This window comes from Ostrea edulis, chromosome 4 (assembly GCF_947568905.1).
Source record: "Ostrea edulis chromosome 4, xbOstEdul1.1, whole genome shotgun sequence".
In the NCBI taxonomy this organism is placed as follows: Eukaryota; Metazoa; Mollusca; class Bivalvia; order Ostreida; family Ostreidae; genus Ostrea; species Ostrea edulis.
In genome coordinates, this window is record NC_079167.1 from 76,833,526 (window position 1) to 76,852,032 (window position 18,507).

The window sequence follows — 18,507 nt, forward strand, 5'->3', positions numbered from 1 at the left end:
CTGTTCGTTATCTTGACCATGCTAAAAGAGATAAAACACAGAAAATCATTATTCTGTCTCTAATTATCAGGTATGACAAGAGTGTGTTCTAAATACTGACAAATAGGGTGTGATGGCCAATACTGATTTTATTTACAATTTCCTTTCAGATATATGGGATCCGATTCTTCTGAGAACTGTAGATTTTATGAAGCTGTTTTTGACAGAAGATGTGGTTTTCTCCATCTGTGTTGTCACTAACCATTATGCTGAGATGGTCATATCTAGGAGCAATGCTTGTCATATGCTTCCCAAAGGAAGTTCGTAGCCTTTCAGTGAAGAGGAAATGTACAGATACTGCTAGCTCTAAAGTACTGGTATTGTGCTAGTGATTTCCAGTTTTAAACGAATAATAAAATTCATTACAATAAGACTATAATAGCTCTAAAACTTCATTGTTATTTCGAATTGCAAACATTTCGGTTGAGCATCATTGAAGAGACATTATTTGTCGAAATGCGCATCTGGTACATCAAAATTGGTACCGTATAAGTTTTACAATAAGATTATCTTTACTAAAATTAATCTGGCTGTACATCTACCACGTTTATCAAATGTGTACTACAATTACCTCTGATAAAATTTCATAAGTAATTAAACACATAATGTTTAGAAAGCCTTGATTATAGAAAACATTTACAGAGTCAATTGAGTATTCAAAAGCTCTGACAATACATTGGTAATTGGGAGCGAAGTATTAAGAAATACTTTGTTTCAGATTATTGGGTATTATCTTATACATGTCTGCTGTGAAGTTCCAGTCGATAGACAGATATTGGTCAACACATGCCCTTATCGGAACAACCTAGTTTCAAAAATTATGTCTAGAAAATGGTCATCTTTATCATTTGAAAGCCTTCTTTAAGCTGATATTAAGCAAATGGTTGTGATGTGTTTAGACATATATCTTATTGCATGTTTTTTTTGGTGTTTTGGTTGTCGAAATTATTGATAAAAATTGATACTGAAGAATTGCTGATATATACTAAGGACATTGTGACTCTGATCTAAAGAAATCGAGGACTAGTTAATATCTATACATACTTTGGTACATCATGACATACTTTGTTACATCATGACTATAACATTGCTTGCAAGAAAACAACACAAGAAAAACATAAATTTAATCAGTGACTAAAATGTTTTGTTCAATCACACGATCTTTAAGTCATTACACTTAATTCTTAGAAAAATTCCTTAACTGGCAATTGAAATCAATATATAAATGTAGTTTTTCCGCTTTCAACCATTAATATTGAAAAGTCACATGAGGATCGATCAACCTTAAGTACGTGGAATTCTAGCATCATGAATGATCTTGTACATGTAAATGCAGATTAAAGACAGTTTAATCAAATTGAAGTGGGTGTGTACTGCATTTGAAATATGAAAAATAAAATGCATTTTTCATTATTTGTTCAACACCTTTTTCAGAACTTGAAGAGCAGAAGATGCATTCCAATGACTCGCATATGACATAGAAGACAAAGGAGAGTTCTTGAGAATAACAAAAACTGCGAGTTTGACAGTCAATGAACACATCCCATGACACAATCCATCCTGATTCAGTAAACTTGTAGTCCATTATTCTAAGGACAAACCATGACTTAGTTAAGATCAAGTTTTGGTGTCAGAAGACCAATGTAATTAAAATCATTGCAAAATTAATAAGTTAGGACACCTGTAAGTGTCTTATGTGAGCATGCTGAATAAGGATTCATTACTGAACAGTTGAAGGAAAATCACTATTATGATAATTTAAAAAACAAATAACGATTGTGTAGTTTGGTAACATTATGATCCATATTTGTTGAATACACAACTTTGCAAAAATAAATTCTTCTGTTTACTAATTACTGGTATTTCAACATAGATTACTGTAACACTAAACAAGCTTCAATAAATTTAGAAAGTTTCAGTTTCTGCAGTAGAAAAGTACCCCTATTGATTTTCAGGTACAAAAGTCACTAGGTGCAATACAATACTCCGTACAATTGGTGTCTGACCAGTATTTTCAGAACCCTTTGATTGATAGTGATAATCCATACTGGGGTTGGTCATTGGTAGTAGATGACCCCCATTGATTTTCATGTCAAAAGATTACAAGTCACTAGGTGTAATGTAGTCAGTACTATATGCAATGGTGTCCTCCCAATATCTTGAGCCTGTTGCTCAGTTGTTATGATATTTCATATGTTGGATGGCTATGAGTAGTAGATGACCCCCAATGATTTCCAGGTTAAAGGTCAGCAAGTGTAATGCAGTACAATAAACACTTTATCGATATCTGACCAATATCTTGAGAAAACTTTTTATAGTGATGCTATTTAATGCATGTGTTGGTCACTGGTATTAGAGACTTCCGGTGATTTTCAGTTCAAAATATCATCAAATGCAGTGATGTACTCCATGTATTGGATGTCAACTAGAAGGGTATACCAAACAATTGATATATGCTGGCCCTTCAGAGAAGAGGGAAATTTTCCACCTTTAACAATTAACCAAAATTTTATGAAATGTAATAAAGAAGCAAAAATTAACACATCGACGGCTTTCTTGTCCCCTTTATGCATGTCCTTGGCACTTCCGTGTTTTGACTGTGGTAGTACAGTATAATTTGTCCAAACCGGCCTCTGAGTACTCCGGCGCTCTGTCAATTCCGTCCACAAAATATAGTCCCTAACATTTCTTTAACAAATCCTTTATTAATATTTCCCTGTACTCCGGATACTGCGTATTCTGTATATCGGCCGACTTACACAGTCCCAACTGCTATCAATTAACTTTAATTATCCTGTGTAAACCGGCCCCTCGATGATACACCACCCTAATTGTTGCGGTCAATTGTATTCGGTGTACACAAGGTCCCAACTGCTCGTAATTAGCTCTAATTACCGCATTTAAACCAGCCACCCCACAATGACCAACCTTTCGGTATTCGGTCGATCACACGCGGTGTACACAAAGGGTGTCTCAAGGGAAGCCACAGGTAAGTAAAAGAGTGCAACTGGCGAGGAGTCGCGATCAGTTTAAAATAAAACCTGATTTTTAGGGGGTGCACTTTTCAATTATGACAGCACCACGCATGAGGTAATGGTGCTCCCCCTAATGACAGAGACGAGAACTGACATTAAAAGATAAAGTTCAATTAATCGATGAATTCGATACATTCTTGGAATGAAACAAAATCGGCAACAATCCCGTTATGTTTTCCAAAAGCAGGGTTTCCCCTCGTGGACTTCTCGGAGCTCTACGGCGAGTCAGACAGTGATGATATGCAGTTAGCTAGCACAACTCGCCATGTCCGGTCGATCATTCGGCATTGTATTATTTTCCGTTTCACAAATTGAGACAGTTGAAAGCGATACATTTACAATGAAAGCTGGGAAGGAAAAATTTTAAACGAACACAACACAAACTTGACGAACGTACATAATGTAGCACTTGATAACGGCGATGCTGTAGACGAAATCGACAATTTACCAACAGAAAATTGCGCGAATAATTCCCAGATTTTAAACTGTTTAATAAAAATTGAAACTTTTTCAAATGAGCACGACAATAAAACACTGACATTTATATTTTTACACTTTGAATTCTTTTGTGATATATTAAAACGTTAGCAATCATTACACACGTATGCATAGATAGTGAATACAAGGGAAGCAACTCTCATTATTGTCAATATTCTGCACTCCGGACTCTGTGCAAACCGGCCAATTTCTTTGGAACCACACATAGCCGGTTTAGACAGATTATACTGTATAAACATTTTCAGAAGTATACATATCGCATACAGTGTAACTGAGGCCGGGGGCATATATGTTAAGCAAACAATTTTTGTTATGATATTCATGTACTTATTTTCTATCTAGATATTAATAACAGTTTACATAACAATACATTACATGCAGATAACTAGTTTATGGATATGATTGCAAAGATACTTGGTGTTTGATGGGAGGGGGGGGGGGGGGGGGGTCGCAGCACATCCTACTTGGGCTACAGTTTATTTTTACATGGGTATTATTTTATCACTTGAACTAATATTTATCAATATGTTAAACTTCTATTCATTTTGAAATATGAATTGCTTATATTGTTGAGTTTTACTGAAAACGGTGTAGGTTTGTATTATTTGTCATTAGTGTGAAGTTTGGTGAAATGCTCAAATCTACAGTTTTCATACTACAATAGATCAATTGCATTATGTTTCAACTTAAATCTTTTTATATATATTAAGGGTCTTTGATATGAACATCTTTTGATGGCAGTTGCTTATGCTGTATGTATTTTCCAAATTATCTAAATTCATCAATAAAATCCAGCAAAAAAACCAATGTTTGGCAAAGTGCCAATTTATAATACATTGGTATAGATGTCAGTAACGCACTTTTTACGATGGGTGAATATTAATATCATAGATAAGGAGGTAATTTTATATTACATGTATTACATGGTAGTGAGGGAGATATGAAGATTTATATTATACGTGTGGTGTATATTGAAAGTCAGATAAATCATTAGCTTCATCACAGGCCCATTTGATAAAGCACTTTCGGTACAAACTACTTTTGACACTGTCTCCGCTTGGGTGGCATATTTTCTGTGTTTATGGATATCGACGCATGAAATAAAGCATGAAAGGTGAAGATAACGAACAGTGATCAATCTCATAACTCCTATAAGCAATACAAAATAGATACAGTACACGACACGAGTACACGACACGAGTTTTATACACCCCACCGTGGAAAGACCACGGTGGAAAATCCACGGAGATACACCGTGTCCTCCGTGTTCCACGGTGTGTGTTATTTGCGAATATACACAGCTGCTAAGAGCTTTGTTCTGGCCACGGGCGCCTTACGGGAGATGTGAAAATGTGCCGCAGGCCAAATAATCGAGATAAGGGTGGAATTTTAAGAAAAGAAAAAAATGTCAATATTTTCCCCCCTGATACTTATATTGTTTTTCAGCATTTTGAGCCAATTCCAACGATACCAAACACTATATATTATGTTTTTAAGAAAACCTGGTTTTGAATTTTTTTCTTTTAGTCTTCTTTCTTCATTAAAATATTCTTAAATTCTATGTTTAGATAATGCGTACTTGCAGGCAATTCCTGTTTTGAATGCGAATTAGTATATTCAGTAAATGAAAAACATACATGTACAACATGTGATAGGGATATTTAATAATTACCGATGTGCTCTCTCTCTCTCTCTTTAAAATCCCGAATTAATTACATTTGACCGAGACTTATGTTCGATGTACTTTGATAGAGGTTTTCATAAAAAAAAAAATGTTCATCGGGAGTGTCTGGATAATGCAACGATTTTTGTATAATAAGTATATACCATGCAAATTCCTAGGTTCTTTGTCACAGTTAACTCAATTACGGTTAGCTAGTTTGGGTTTTGACTTATTATGAAAAGTGTGAAATATATTGGGTCGGCGCGATATCAGATCTAGTCCAAGATCACGGGTATCTTGCGCCGACCCAATATATTTCACACTTTCCGCAAGAAGCTAAGCACTTCTGTTGATTTCAAATACACGGATTAGCTGACCCCCATTGTTCTACTGAGGCGAAAACCCCTTCCAATTTGCATGGAATGTACAAGTTATACACAGGTCATTGTTATAGTCATACATCATAGTACCGCTAACCCGACAGACATTTTTTTTTTATTTTGAATAAGTTATTGAATGACGAAGTATGACCAAACTGCAGATTAAACTTTATAGAGCCCCGTGCTAACATTACTTATATTTTTCAATGTATCAGAAGGGGTATGTTGCCGGTTAAGTTGTGTAAATTTCTTGACAAACAATAAAATAACAACAAAAATGGTGTTTAAATTGTCCGATTACGAAAACCTTAAATTGGGAGCATGTGTGTGTGTGTGTGGGGGGGGGGGGGGGGGGGGGGGGGGGTAGTAGTCTGAAACTGTCTCAATTTTCCCTTCCGGCTTCAATTTCTTAAATCGTGCAGTGGGTAGGTCGCTACAAGCTACAAGGCTAAATCCTTAACTTTCAAGTTTTCAAAGTACACCCTCTCCGATTCTACGTGCTTGTAATCAATATTTAAGGATGTACATCCTCGATGTCAAAGGCAACTAGTTCATTGGGAAAAAAATACTAATATCAATATAAACAGAAATGACTTAACGATTATTTGCTTTTATTCATATACGCTATCGATTATTAAAATATTTAATTTAATCTTTAGATGCATTAGATATTGAAAGCAAGAGAGAGAGAGAGAGAGAGAGAGAGAGAGAGAGAGAGAGCATTGGTAATATTCATGAATGTATGCAGATACGGGAAGTTTAATACGTTCAGTATAAATCTTGAAAGTACAATTTCTTTCTGATTAATTATCCATCCCCTTTCATTCTGATATTTTTTTATTTCCCATTTTGTTTTCTTTACATGTTAAATGTTTCGGCTGGTCCGGGTTAGGACTAATGAATGAGTCCCCCTCCTTCTAAAACGATGTTACGTGCTTAGCTGTCTATCTCCCTCTCAGTCAAAAATAAAATAAATACATGCTATACATACTGCAACATCATTGAATTTACTGGATAATTCTTCGATTTCACCTTCATAATACATGTTAATGCAAGCGGACTATCTAGGCTTTTTTTTTCCATCTTCGCTAGCCGAGATTGTTCGTCCACGAAGGCACAGTTGACTCTAAACCCATTGCTAGCGGATATTAGATGAATTTTACCCCCATATTATGTTATAACTGACCAAAACCTAGTACGTTTGTTTTACAACTTTCATTCAGAAGACGCGCAAGTTATTGAGTTACTGAATAAACGAGAAAACGTCTGCATTTTTATTTCAATCGCTGTCAACTCTATACTTTGTGATATTTTAAGACTACATGTACTCAATTCAATTTATTGGATCTCATCACCATTATGCAATGGTATACAAAAATATCAAGACAAAAAACTGTTATATATACATTTAGTAAATAATACATGCGTGTAATAAAGTATTTATCAAGTTAGAAAAAAAACCTAAAAAAAAACAACGTGTTATTACTAATGTGAAGTATGGGCATTCTAGGTAGGGGAGCACATTTTATTTTATTATTTTCTTAATGAAAGTACGGAGTTTTCTAAAGGTTTGTTTAAAAGTAAAGATATCTTAAATATTTATTTGTTTAGGTGATAAAAATTTGATTCTTTGCTCACATTGCTTCACAGTTGAGTACATAATGAAATTCATCTCCAATGTAAACATGTACATGTATAAAACTGACCTTAATCAAATATTCCTAATTACAATGAAAACTTTACGTAAAGATAAATCATTGTTTATGGTACACATTTCTTTGAACTGCTATTTATCAAATTGAAATTACTGGCATGTGATTGTCGTTGTTCATGACCCTTCTTTTATTTGGTGAAATTGTGCTGCACGTGTCGTGAAACAATGTACCGACGAGTGGTAGGAATAACACAGGTGTTTGTCGAGAATTTGGGCGTTTCATAAAAAGGTGTGAACGTCTGCAGGGAATTCTACATACGGATATGTATCGAAAACACCAACGTATCATTAAACAACAATTACAAGAATTGAATGATTTATAGCTAATTTCTAAATAAGTAATGGGGTGGGGGCATGCATGATGGCCAAGCGAAAAGGTTTTTTGGGTGAATTATTTCGGAAATTATTTCTTTGTTTTATCACACGGAGGTACACGGTGGCATCGACGGAGGTACAGGTGACATCCACGGAGATGCGCGGTGGTATCCACGGAGATCCTCCGTGGACTTCAATGTCTAGCTCGCGCGGAAAAATAGGACTTCAAAGGTGCCGACAATTTTAAAGGTCCACCGTGTTTGGGGCAAATTTGTTCCACCGCGTTGCGTGGGACACGCATAAAACTCGTGTCGTGTACTGTAGTTGGGCAAACACGGACCCCTGGACACACCAGAGGTGGGATCAGGTGCCTAGGAGGAGTAAGCATCCCCTGTTGACCGGTCACACCCGCCGTGAGCCCCATATCCTGAACAGGTAAACGGAGTTATCCGCAGTCAAAACCAATTATTATTATTGTTATTATTATTATTATTATCATTACATCATACAGATGTCATATCCATTCGCGATAGTTGTTCAGATTAAATAATACATGTATAAGTGTATGACGAAAAGCTAATTACATGGTGTCGAAACAGAGCTGTTGATATATTTTACAGGAGACTACTGCGGGTTTTAGCTAAAGGTCAGATAACTATATATCTAATTAAATGCAAAATGTACTTATATTATATCATGATGAATCAAATTCATAAGACAAAAATACATGTACCGTCAGGCAAGATTGTTTACAAAAGACCCAGTCAAAGATGGACCGTGTCTCGCTCTGACTAAGAAATTAATTCTCGCCGACAAGTAATGACATTGAACTATATTTATTCATTTACTATTTAACCTTAAATTTATTCATTCATTCATGCATATTTGTGTTTAAAGTGAGTTCTAAACATAAGTAAAATGATTGCGTAAATGTGACCTTAATCTGGAATAGTAAGATTGATGTTGCTTCTTTCCGTGTGAATTCACCGGTGTTCAGGTCGTTGGGAATTAAAATATTACCATTTCTATATAATGTTTCTTTTTCCCCACAATATAAGATCAAATATTTGTGTTTGAAATGAATATATGACAGTAATTGGAATTGATTTCATGGACACGCAATATAATCAGCATAATATTTGACGTATGACGTTACAATTTCTTTACTTCGACTTTTCTAATATTTTTACAGATGTGCCCCAAAAATTGTCATTAAAACGTTAAATAACGTGATATCAGCATACATGATACATGATAAAATTTTAAGAAAAACTGCAAATGTGAAATTTTGACCGTAAGGCCCTTACGGTCAAAATTTCACATTTTCACTTTTCCCATGACGCCAGTCATATATATCAGGTTGAACATCTGTGACAACATGAACTAACTTTAACAGCAATTGAGACAGCAACTCTACATCATATTGTATCAGTAAATGTGTTCAAACTAGATAGTGTAAGGCATGACAAAAACAAGAAATAAAAAATGAATTATTTTACCAAAACCTATAAAATTAAAACATTGAGATTGGTAGATGTTGATGATAGGAAAGTAAATTTTAGTTTCATAAAGTATCTTACTATTCCATTTTACATGTACAATGTAGTATACAACAGTTATATTTCTGGTCCCGTGTTAAAATAGGTCCTCAGTATCCTCTTGCTTGTCGTAAGAGGCGACTAAATGGGTGGTCCTTCGGATAAGACCTCAAAAACCGAGGTCCGTGTCACAGCAGATGTGGCACGATAAAGATCCCTTCCTGCTCAATGGCTATAAGCACCGAGCATAGTCCTACGTTTTGCAGCCCTCACCGGTAGTGGTGACGTCTCCATATGAGTGAAATATTCTCGAGAGGGACGTTAAAAAATATTCAATCAATCAATCAATCGATCTATTTCTGGTGGTTAGACTCTACAAATGAAGTGCACAGTTTGAAAGAATTATTTCCACTCAAAGTGCACTAAAAATATATTTTGTCTGTATGGAATAACGTATAATTATTACCTAATAATTCTGAAATCGTGTAGTAAGTGAAAATCAAGCATGAATCTTCATTATAACACATATTACCAAAAAATAATAATGAAGGAAACTCGGATTTACGGAAAAGTGATCAATGTTTTGAGAGTGCTACATCATTTATGCAGATTGGGGTATGGACAATAGGATCATGCTCCTCATATTATCCAGGAGAGAGATCATACAAAGGTACTGGGAAATATCGTTAACTATAAAAAAAATTAAAGCTTCTTTCAGTGGGAATCGGAAAAGGTACTGATAAATCCCTTTGTAACCATGTCCTTCATAATCCTTAAACTGAATTTTATTGATAATCAATACCATATTGTTCTCCATAGTCTTTGAACTGTATACTGATGCTGTAGATGCTGAGTACTTTCTCAATGTCAACATACCACCATGTCCATTTATCTGGATTACTAGTTGTAGTTCCAAAAGGTGCTGTCCTTGTACACGTGTTAATGTCTCCATCCACTGCACGATTGGATTGATACTGCTGACATGTTCCAGTTTTTCGGCAGTTGGGTAATCCCTTAGCCTGATCGGTCTCTTTATTCTGAGATATGATTTCTGTAAAGCAAACGAAATCATTGATCTCAACTAATCAACAGTTTGAGAACTTGTTTCTTCTTTGATACTGTATACATGCAAGGGATAATCTACCTTCTTTAACATTGCATAACACAATTGGAATTCAATGGATATCGCACGAGTTAAACAATGTAAACAAAGATTAGCTAAAACCTACAAAATATCCAAATATGTTATAACTTTCACAGAATTGATCCTACTAGCAAGCGAGTGTGTTCTCAAACATAGTTTAACCTTCCCATCACTTTAAGAATAAGTGATACCAAGTCATGAAACTAATGATATGATGAATGTAAAAATTACTGTTTACTCACGGTATCCAGATGACGAAATCAATCCCACTGCTACATGTATGAGAAAGACAAGTGTATGCATGTCATGTTTATCGTTGTAGACGGTAACCAGGAAGTTTGAATATCAAATGTGGTATTCTGTAGGGTGCCAAAGATCAATGTATGCATTTGTGTTATTCCTTCGGGTCAATGCGTTGTTGGTCAACGTACGGCTGGTGGTTCGTGTCGTATTTAAAAATTGCTTGTCCGTCTCAAAGGCTTACGTAAGTAATAAATAGCCATTCTAAAATCTTCACTTGACTATGTAATTGGACAGTACACAATCCTTGATCAAATCTTTTGCCTTTCTGCCTTCAAAGGATTTAATTAAGTCAAAACCCCACTTCATTCATTTATTTATCGTGGCTTCTTGAAGTTATTCCTTTTGCACTAAATACATAAAGGAACTGAGTCAACAACAAAACAACTTTCTGAAATCACATATGAATTGTTTATCAAAATAAGATATTACTGCTGGTAATACTAATTGAACGAGGTAATTCTTTCGAAAACTCAATAACCAAACAACCAGGAAAATAACATCTATGTATCCTGATTTGTCTAGAATACAGAAAGCAGTGTTAAAACATCTAACGTGAAATTAAAAGGGGAAGATAACGAACAGTAATGAATCTCATAATTCCTATAAGGAATAAAACAAAAGAGTTGGGCAAATACAGACCCTTGGATATATACAAAAGGTGATATCAACGGTCTAGGAGGAGTAAGCATCCGCTGTCGACCGGTCACACCCGCCGTGAGCCCTATATCTTGATCAGGTAAACACAGTAATCCGTAATAAAATTCAGAGTACAAATAATGGCCTAACCATTGATATGGAACATGAAAGATGGAGATAACGAACAGTGATCAATATCATAACTCCTGTAAGCAATACAAAATAGAGAGTTGGGTAACAAGTCAGATAGCATTTGACCCAATGACAGGTTGTATTGGCAAACCAGATCGTTATAATGACCATAGAATTTGCGAAATGCGGAAATCTGACAATGTAGCATTTATTGGGGCCTGAAAAAGTTACATGAAAAATACCGAGTAAAAGTGCAACAAAGAAACATCATCTTTACTGCTATTTAAAGCAAATTGTAAGGAATATGACTGGTATAGAAAAATGTGGTTTAATAAAAATCGGATTTGGTTGAGTACTACCTACATTCTTTTGACAAAATATTATAATGGGAATAATCATAAACTCTTAAATATAGTAATAGACATTTCTAAAATGTGTAGCTTAGATTTTTAGTGTCAAATTGGGGTTTCCTAAATTAATTATATGTTTAACGTAAGGTGAAGATTAACGTTACACGCCTGTGTAGGTTCACGTACAATCACAGTTTGTCAAACACAGAAAATATATATCTTATTTACAATTACCTTTTTACTTATAGCAACAAAACTTAAGCTATTTATACAGCATTTGACTAGAACTTCAATGTATCTGTTGAAACAGAACAGTTTTGTTTTTAATGATCTAAACATCTAAAATTTAATGATATGTATCCATTGTTCCAAATTTCTCAAAATACATGTAGATGAATCTTAATTCATAAATGATTGGTTTGAAACTTGTTTGTTAATATTTTTCTTCCCTAGTAGGTTTTTAATTTTAGACCTGTCGCTAAACTAGAATTAATTTCAGATGGCCTAGTGATAATAGAACAAAATGTTGAATTCAATACACCAACTCAGTCTGTTATTTGTAGATCTTACTGGCGGACGGAATGTTTGAATTGACCTCAAAACACAAACAGGGAATTCATTTCGTATGTGAAAAATTTAGAGTTCATATACAGTTATAAGTGCTGTTTTTAAAAGTAATGAGATATCATTTGTATCTTTATAAAGATATGAATTAGTACCACTGTAGTGATGTGGGCACAAGTTGTGGGTATTCAGTAGAGTACATAATTACCAAGGGCTCTGCAACATGTACTGGATTTTGAAAAAATTCTTTCACAATAGCACGATAGAAGTTTGTAAAATCAATATCTATGATTTCCCATGTAGTGAAGTTCAGTTGTGTTCAAATCATAGCTCCCCCATCACTATGGTGTGTATTATCATACATATTCAATCTATACCATCTTTGGCAGGATGTGTCATATTCGGGTTCACAATTTTAAGAATGGCACATGTAGTGATAATTCCTCTCAAGAAAAATTATTTGCATGCTTTTCAAAATAATCTACAAGCATTCTCCTTTGGTGTACAATCCTCTTTTGTTTGAAGTTAGAGCGTGGATCTTGGACAAAATTTCACATCAAAATCCTTAAGGTGGCTCACTAGACCCAGAAAGAGTTTCCCAAATCAGTACGAATTGGTTTAATCATAAAAGATATGATGATATAGAATAAGTATATATGCCAAAAAGGCAGAAAATATGCAAAATTGGATAAAAACATGATTTTCAAAAATATTATTTCAACACATAAGCAAAAGACTCTGGCGGATTTGAACTCCAGATCTGCGGTTCACCAGCCCAATGCTTGTACCACTGAGCTACGATGATAGACAAACAAATCGATCTATACAAATACATTCACAAAACATTTAAATCGCAATCTTGTGACGTAGTGTCCTAAAAAGTATAAGTGCAGTGAGGTACCTCTAGGCGGCATGATACACTGTTCACCGGAAATTCAGACGAGTGTTTAGCATTTTGAGTGATTTGCCCTTGATTCACGTTTATTTTTAAATGGGTTAATGTATTGGTAGTCAAGAGGTGTTACCAACCAGAGTTTCATAACGACAGCGACTCTTGTTCAAGTAGATTCGAAATCTGCCGAATACTTTTACATTTCTTTTATCTTCTACTCTGCAAATTCTAAATTTTACAGGTTTTGTGTCTCTCGAACACCAACATACATATCCTCTCTTTAGTTTGGTGTTTTATTTCATTATCATATTTGAGTAACATTTGAATGATATTTCTGTGGTTTATTAACAGGTTATGCAAATTATTTCGGTAATGTTTGTGATCTCCGTCTACATTTTAACAAACCAAAGGCATTCTAAGTTTTGTATTTACATTTTTTGTCTATCTTTTATTTTTAAATATAGATACACTTTCAAGTTAGTTAAGTATAAATATTATACTACGTTTACCTGATCAAGATATGGGACTCACGGTGGGTGTGTCCGATCAACAGGGGATGCTTACTCCTCCTAGGCACCTGATCCCACCTCTGGTGTGTCCAGGGGTCCGTGTTTGCCTAACTATCTATTTTGTATTGCTTATAGGAGTTATGAGATTGATCACTGTTCGTTATCTTCACCTTGCATTTAAAAGCAGCAATTAAAATCACCTGATTTTGACTTGTTTCCATATTTGGTAATGATATCCATATTCAAGCGATGGTAAATAAAAAAAGCCTGTAACAAGAATGTTATCTAATTTTCTTTATTTATTTGCAAGTTGGTCTACATATTAATGCACAACGCTTTACCACCTTGGTTTATTTTTCAGTAGTTGAAAAATTAGCTCGTTGAATTAATATGCATGTATTCATACGCGGACATACAACAATAAAAAGCTGGATCTAACTGAATTGAAACAAACTGTGTCTTCATCGTTGTATATAAAACGCGATGGACATCAATAGAAATTAAGGAGAAAACAGACAGTGAATGCAAAGTGAAGATAACGAACAGTGATCAATCTCATAACTCCTACAAGCAATACAAAATAGATTGTTGGGCAAACACGGACCCCTGGACACACCAGAGGTGGGATCAGGTGCCTAGGAGGAGTAAGCATCTCCTGTTGAATGTACATTTACCAGACATTAGTTTTTTGCCGAAAATTCGGTAATAGTACCGGGTCTCCTTAATTAAGGCGTCTCAATACTCAATAAGTCTTCATTAAGCGTTTCATATTTCACCACATATCAATGTATATGTACGTTTGATCTCAAACTCAGGGTGCATTGCACACTTTTTAACATATATTTGTTTCACTTTATATTCATGTACAAACAAGCTATCCTCGTTCGACTTCATATGGAGCAACTGGTATCGGTGATTATGGGAGGTACCGCCCACTTCTGCTTCATACTTAGCTTTTTTTAAAGATTGAAAATAGAGAACAGCAGCAAAATAAAACCTCAACTTTATGACAAATGGGATGATTTTAGCTTCTCCATCGTCAACTTCCCATATTTATGTAGCAATATTCCATTACCACCTGCATATGGTGTTTATATATCTCAACTGATCCGATACAAAAGAGATTGTCTTCCGAATGGAACTAAACAAGACCAATTCCAAACAGTACTAAGGGTTGCAAGAATGTATTTTAAAATTAAGACATGACAAAATAGGTTTTTTATAACCTGCCGATTAAACATTATCCTAAAGGAAGTATTGGTTGTATAAAAGTGGGCTTTCTCCAAGTACTACTATTTTTCCAAAAAGACCTTGATTTTAAGAAATGAAACATATAATCAATTTAGGAAATGAAACTTATCCTTCTTTTCTTGATGCAGGTATCAAAGGAAAAACTGGACGGACAACTTTTTCATCAATGCGCCATAAGTTTCAATTTCTTATCATCTAAATATGTGTTTTTATAAATAGTAAAAAAAGAATTTCTTTCATCAACAAGCTTTAATTAACTTTTATGAAATGGTGCGTAGAAATACATTAAAGTAAGAATGAAAACAGCAACACAAATGGCTGATGGAGTGCGTTCAGGTCAGGTAGAGTTACAGCGCGGAATGAAATGGATTAGACGCCGAATTAAAGGTGCAATTGTTTTAAAAAGCTGAATTAGATATAATGGAAGACAGGAAGCGGTGACTGGATGTATGTTGCATCGTATTGGAGGAGACGTTGAATACTGGTTGTATCGTGGGAACGGTGTGATTCGACTCAGCTCCATTTAAGTATCATATCTTTATCGATTCCATGTCTCTGTTGGTCCCATAATGTAATGTGTTTTATGAACAAGGTGAAGGTCATAGGAGTAGTTTGACTTTGATGTTAGTTTGTTGCTAATCAGTCTTATCATATCTGAGATATTCCCATCTCTCTATCAATATCGGTTCCAAAGTTATATCAGGTTTGGTATTCATGGTCAGAGGTCAAGGTCACTGGGGTCCTTTGACCTTGATACTAGTTTGTATACATTGGCATCTTCTCATTTCCGAAGACCCCAGGACGCTATCATATTTTTTCTAGTTATATCTCTTTTTCTATTAAGAATTTATTAAAACAATGGAAAAGAAAAAATCTGACTCCAATTGGCCAAATAACTGTTATAAAATCTCTAGCAATCTCAAAAATTGTACATTTGTTTATTTCCTTACCGAATCCATCAACAGATACTAAGTAAAAAAGTCTATAGTTACCCAGGAATATGAAAAGGGTGGTTTAAACATGATAAATATATAAAATTTTATTGCAAGTATTAAAAAATATGCTGGGTTAAAAATTGCTGGAGAGTTCAGCAAAATTGCAATTTGTCATAGACGAAGATATCAATATTAGTCAGGTCATTAGATATGGCCTAACGTATGCATTAAAGAATATTGAAAAATCAAAAAACAAATTTTGGCAAGATGTTCTTAATTCTTGGAAAAAAATAGAGAATTGTTTTGAAAATGCATTGACACCAGACAAAATGGGTAAAACTGTTGTCTGGTACAACGAAAAACTTAAAGTATATACAAAAAATTAATGTCTTTGAAGAAATGGAGTAAAAACAACATTTACTTAATAAATTCGTTACTGGATGAGGAAGGAAATGTAATGACTTATGCTCAATTCAAAACAATATTTGATATTAAAAATATTTTTTTTTTGGAATTTTTTGGAGTAACACAAGTAGTAAAGAAAATGATGAAAGATTTTAATATTGATCATCTGATTAAAGAACAAGAACCAACTATTCCCTTACACATTTTACCTTTCCTAGATGATAAAACCAACACAAGAAAAATTTACAAAATATTGAATTGTAGCAAAGAAAAACCAAATGGACAAAGAAAATGGGATAAACAATTTGAAATATCTAGTGAAGAATGGAGAGGAATTCATAAGGATGTTTTTATGAACACAGAATATTATAAATTACAATGGCTACAATATCGAGTAAATAATATAATTTTAACTACAGACACTTTTTTGAAAATGATTGGAAACAATTTAAGCACTTTTTGTTTAGAGGAGAGAGAATCATTGGAACACATTGTGTATGATTGTGAAAAAGTCAGTATTTTTTTCTAAAGAAGTGTGCAATGTTGGTTTATTGAAACCTTTTCATTCAATATTATAACTGATAAGAATACTTTTATCCTTGGATGTTCGAAAATTAAAATGGTAAACTTTGAAAATAACCATCTGAAACATTATATATACTTAACCAAATGTACAGGATATTGTTTGTCATTGAGTACATTTAAACCACTTGGACTAATGTATACAGAGTGGAAAAACAAATTGCAAGTAAATATAATTGTAGAGATCAATTTGAAAAGAAATGGAAATTATGTGAAACATTAGCTCAAGCATAACGTAAACTATGTTAAAACAAAAATATCCTAAAATGCTTCTTTTTTAGTATTATATACATTTGTTATAATTTTTTCTTTTTCTTCGTAAGAGATGAGGTGAATGTATATTCAATCAATAGTGTGTTTAAAGTAGTATTTCATTAAATAACAACCTTGGTATTACATCATATATCTGATTGTTAATTATTATAGTATGATATTTATGAACTCAGCCAGAGTACATTGTCATTTGTTCTACTTTCTTTACTTCTAGCCATCATTTAGTATGCATGTCTGTCCGTGTGAATGTGTGAGCGAAAGAGTTGGAATTCTTAAAACCCTGTACCCCCTGGTCAGGTTGGGTTGTAAGGGTTGTGTAAAAGCCTGACTATATATCTGAATAAATGTTGTTAAAACTGAAAAAAGACGTTATATCTCTTGAATTTTGGAACTAATTTTTCCAAACATAATTCTATAAATATAATTTAACCCCATTTAATCTGAAAACAAAAACATTTCTACACAAATAGATATATTGCTTATCACATCCTTGAATTTCTAATACTTTCATCTCCTGGTTACGGATAACGGCTGCGGACAGTTTAAGGCAGAAGCAGAAGAAGCGGAAGAATAGTTAATAAAAAGCAAGCAAATACAGTAAGTGAAGTGTGGGTGAGTTAATAATACCAGTACATATAAACGCTCGGCATCAGGTGTGAATGTCACGGGTCCTCGGAGATGACCTTAAAAACGGATGTTCCGTGTCACAGTAGGTGTGGCACGCTAAAGAACACACACTGCTCAATGGCCGTAAGCGCCGAGTATAGACCTAAATTTGAAGCCCTTCACCGGTCTTGATCACTTCTCCATATGAGTGAAAAATTCTCGAGCGAGACGTTAAGCAAGATACAATCAATCAATCAAACAATATGTTGGACCCACCCCCAAAATATAACTTAACCCCATTTAATCTGAAAAGAAAAACATTTCTACACAACTAAATGTATTGCCTTATCACATCCTTGAGTTTCTAATACTTTCATCTACTGGTTACGGACAACGGCTGTGGACATTTTAAGGCAGAAGAAAAAGCGGAAGAATAGTTAATAAGAAGCAAGCAAATACAATAAGTGAAGTGTGGGTGAGTCAATAATACCAGTACATATATAGTACTGGTCTCCAGTGAATGAAACAATTCTTCAATGTGTTTCCATTGTTATTTGGAGGAAGGCTGGTTGATGTCATAATCTCTTTGACTGGTCCTCAGCAATTCGCGTACACTGTGTTATTTTGGAGATGATCAGCAATGGCCTCGTAACAAAACTGATATTCTTCCTGAAATTAGAAAAACATGGAGTTCTCTGTACATTTGATGTGCAAAGGAAAAGAAATCGTATTTAAAAATTGAG

At 34.3% G+C, this 18,507-nt stretch overlaps 2 protein-coding genes across 2 annotated transcripts in view; both read right to left on the minus strand.

The window, feature by feature from the left end:
- The window catches only part of LOC130053851 (scavenger receptor class F member 2-like), a 36,150-nt gene extending 25,923 nt beyond the window's left edge, over window positions 1-10,227 (minus strand). Inside the window, exon 1 of the mRNA XM_056161465.1 lies at window positions 9,985-10,227. The gene's annotated coding sequence lies outside the window, so the exon portion shown is untranslated. The remainder of the gene's footprint in view (window positions 1-9,984) is intronic.
- A 4,985-nt stretch (window positions 10,228-15,212) lies between these two features.
- LOC125669375 (uncharacterized) overlaps window positions 15,213-18,507 on the minus strand; it is a 57,487-nt gene continuing 54,192 nt past the window's right edge. The window contains exon 32 of the mRNA XM_056161466.1: window positions 15,213-18,433. Coding sequence (XP_056017441.1) covers window positions 18,362-18,433 — 72 coding nt within the window. The 3' untranslated portion in view covers window positions 15,213-18,361. The remainder of the gene's footprint in view (window positions 18,434-18,507) is intronic.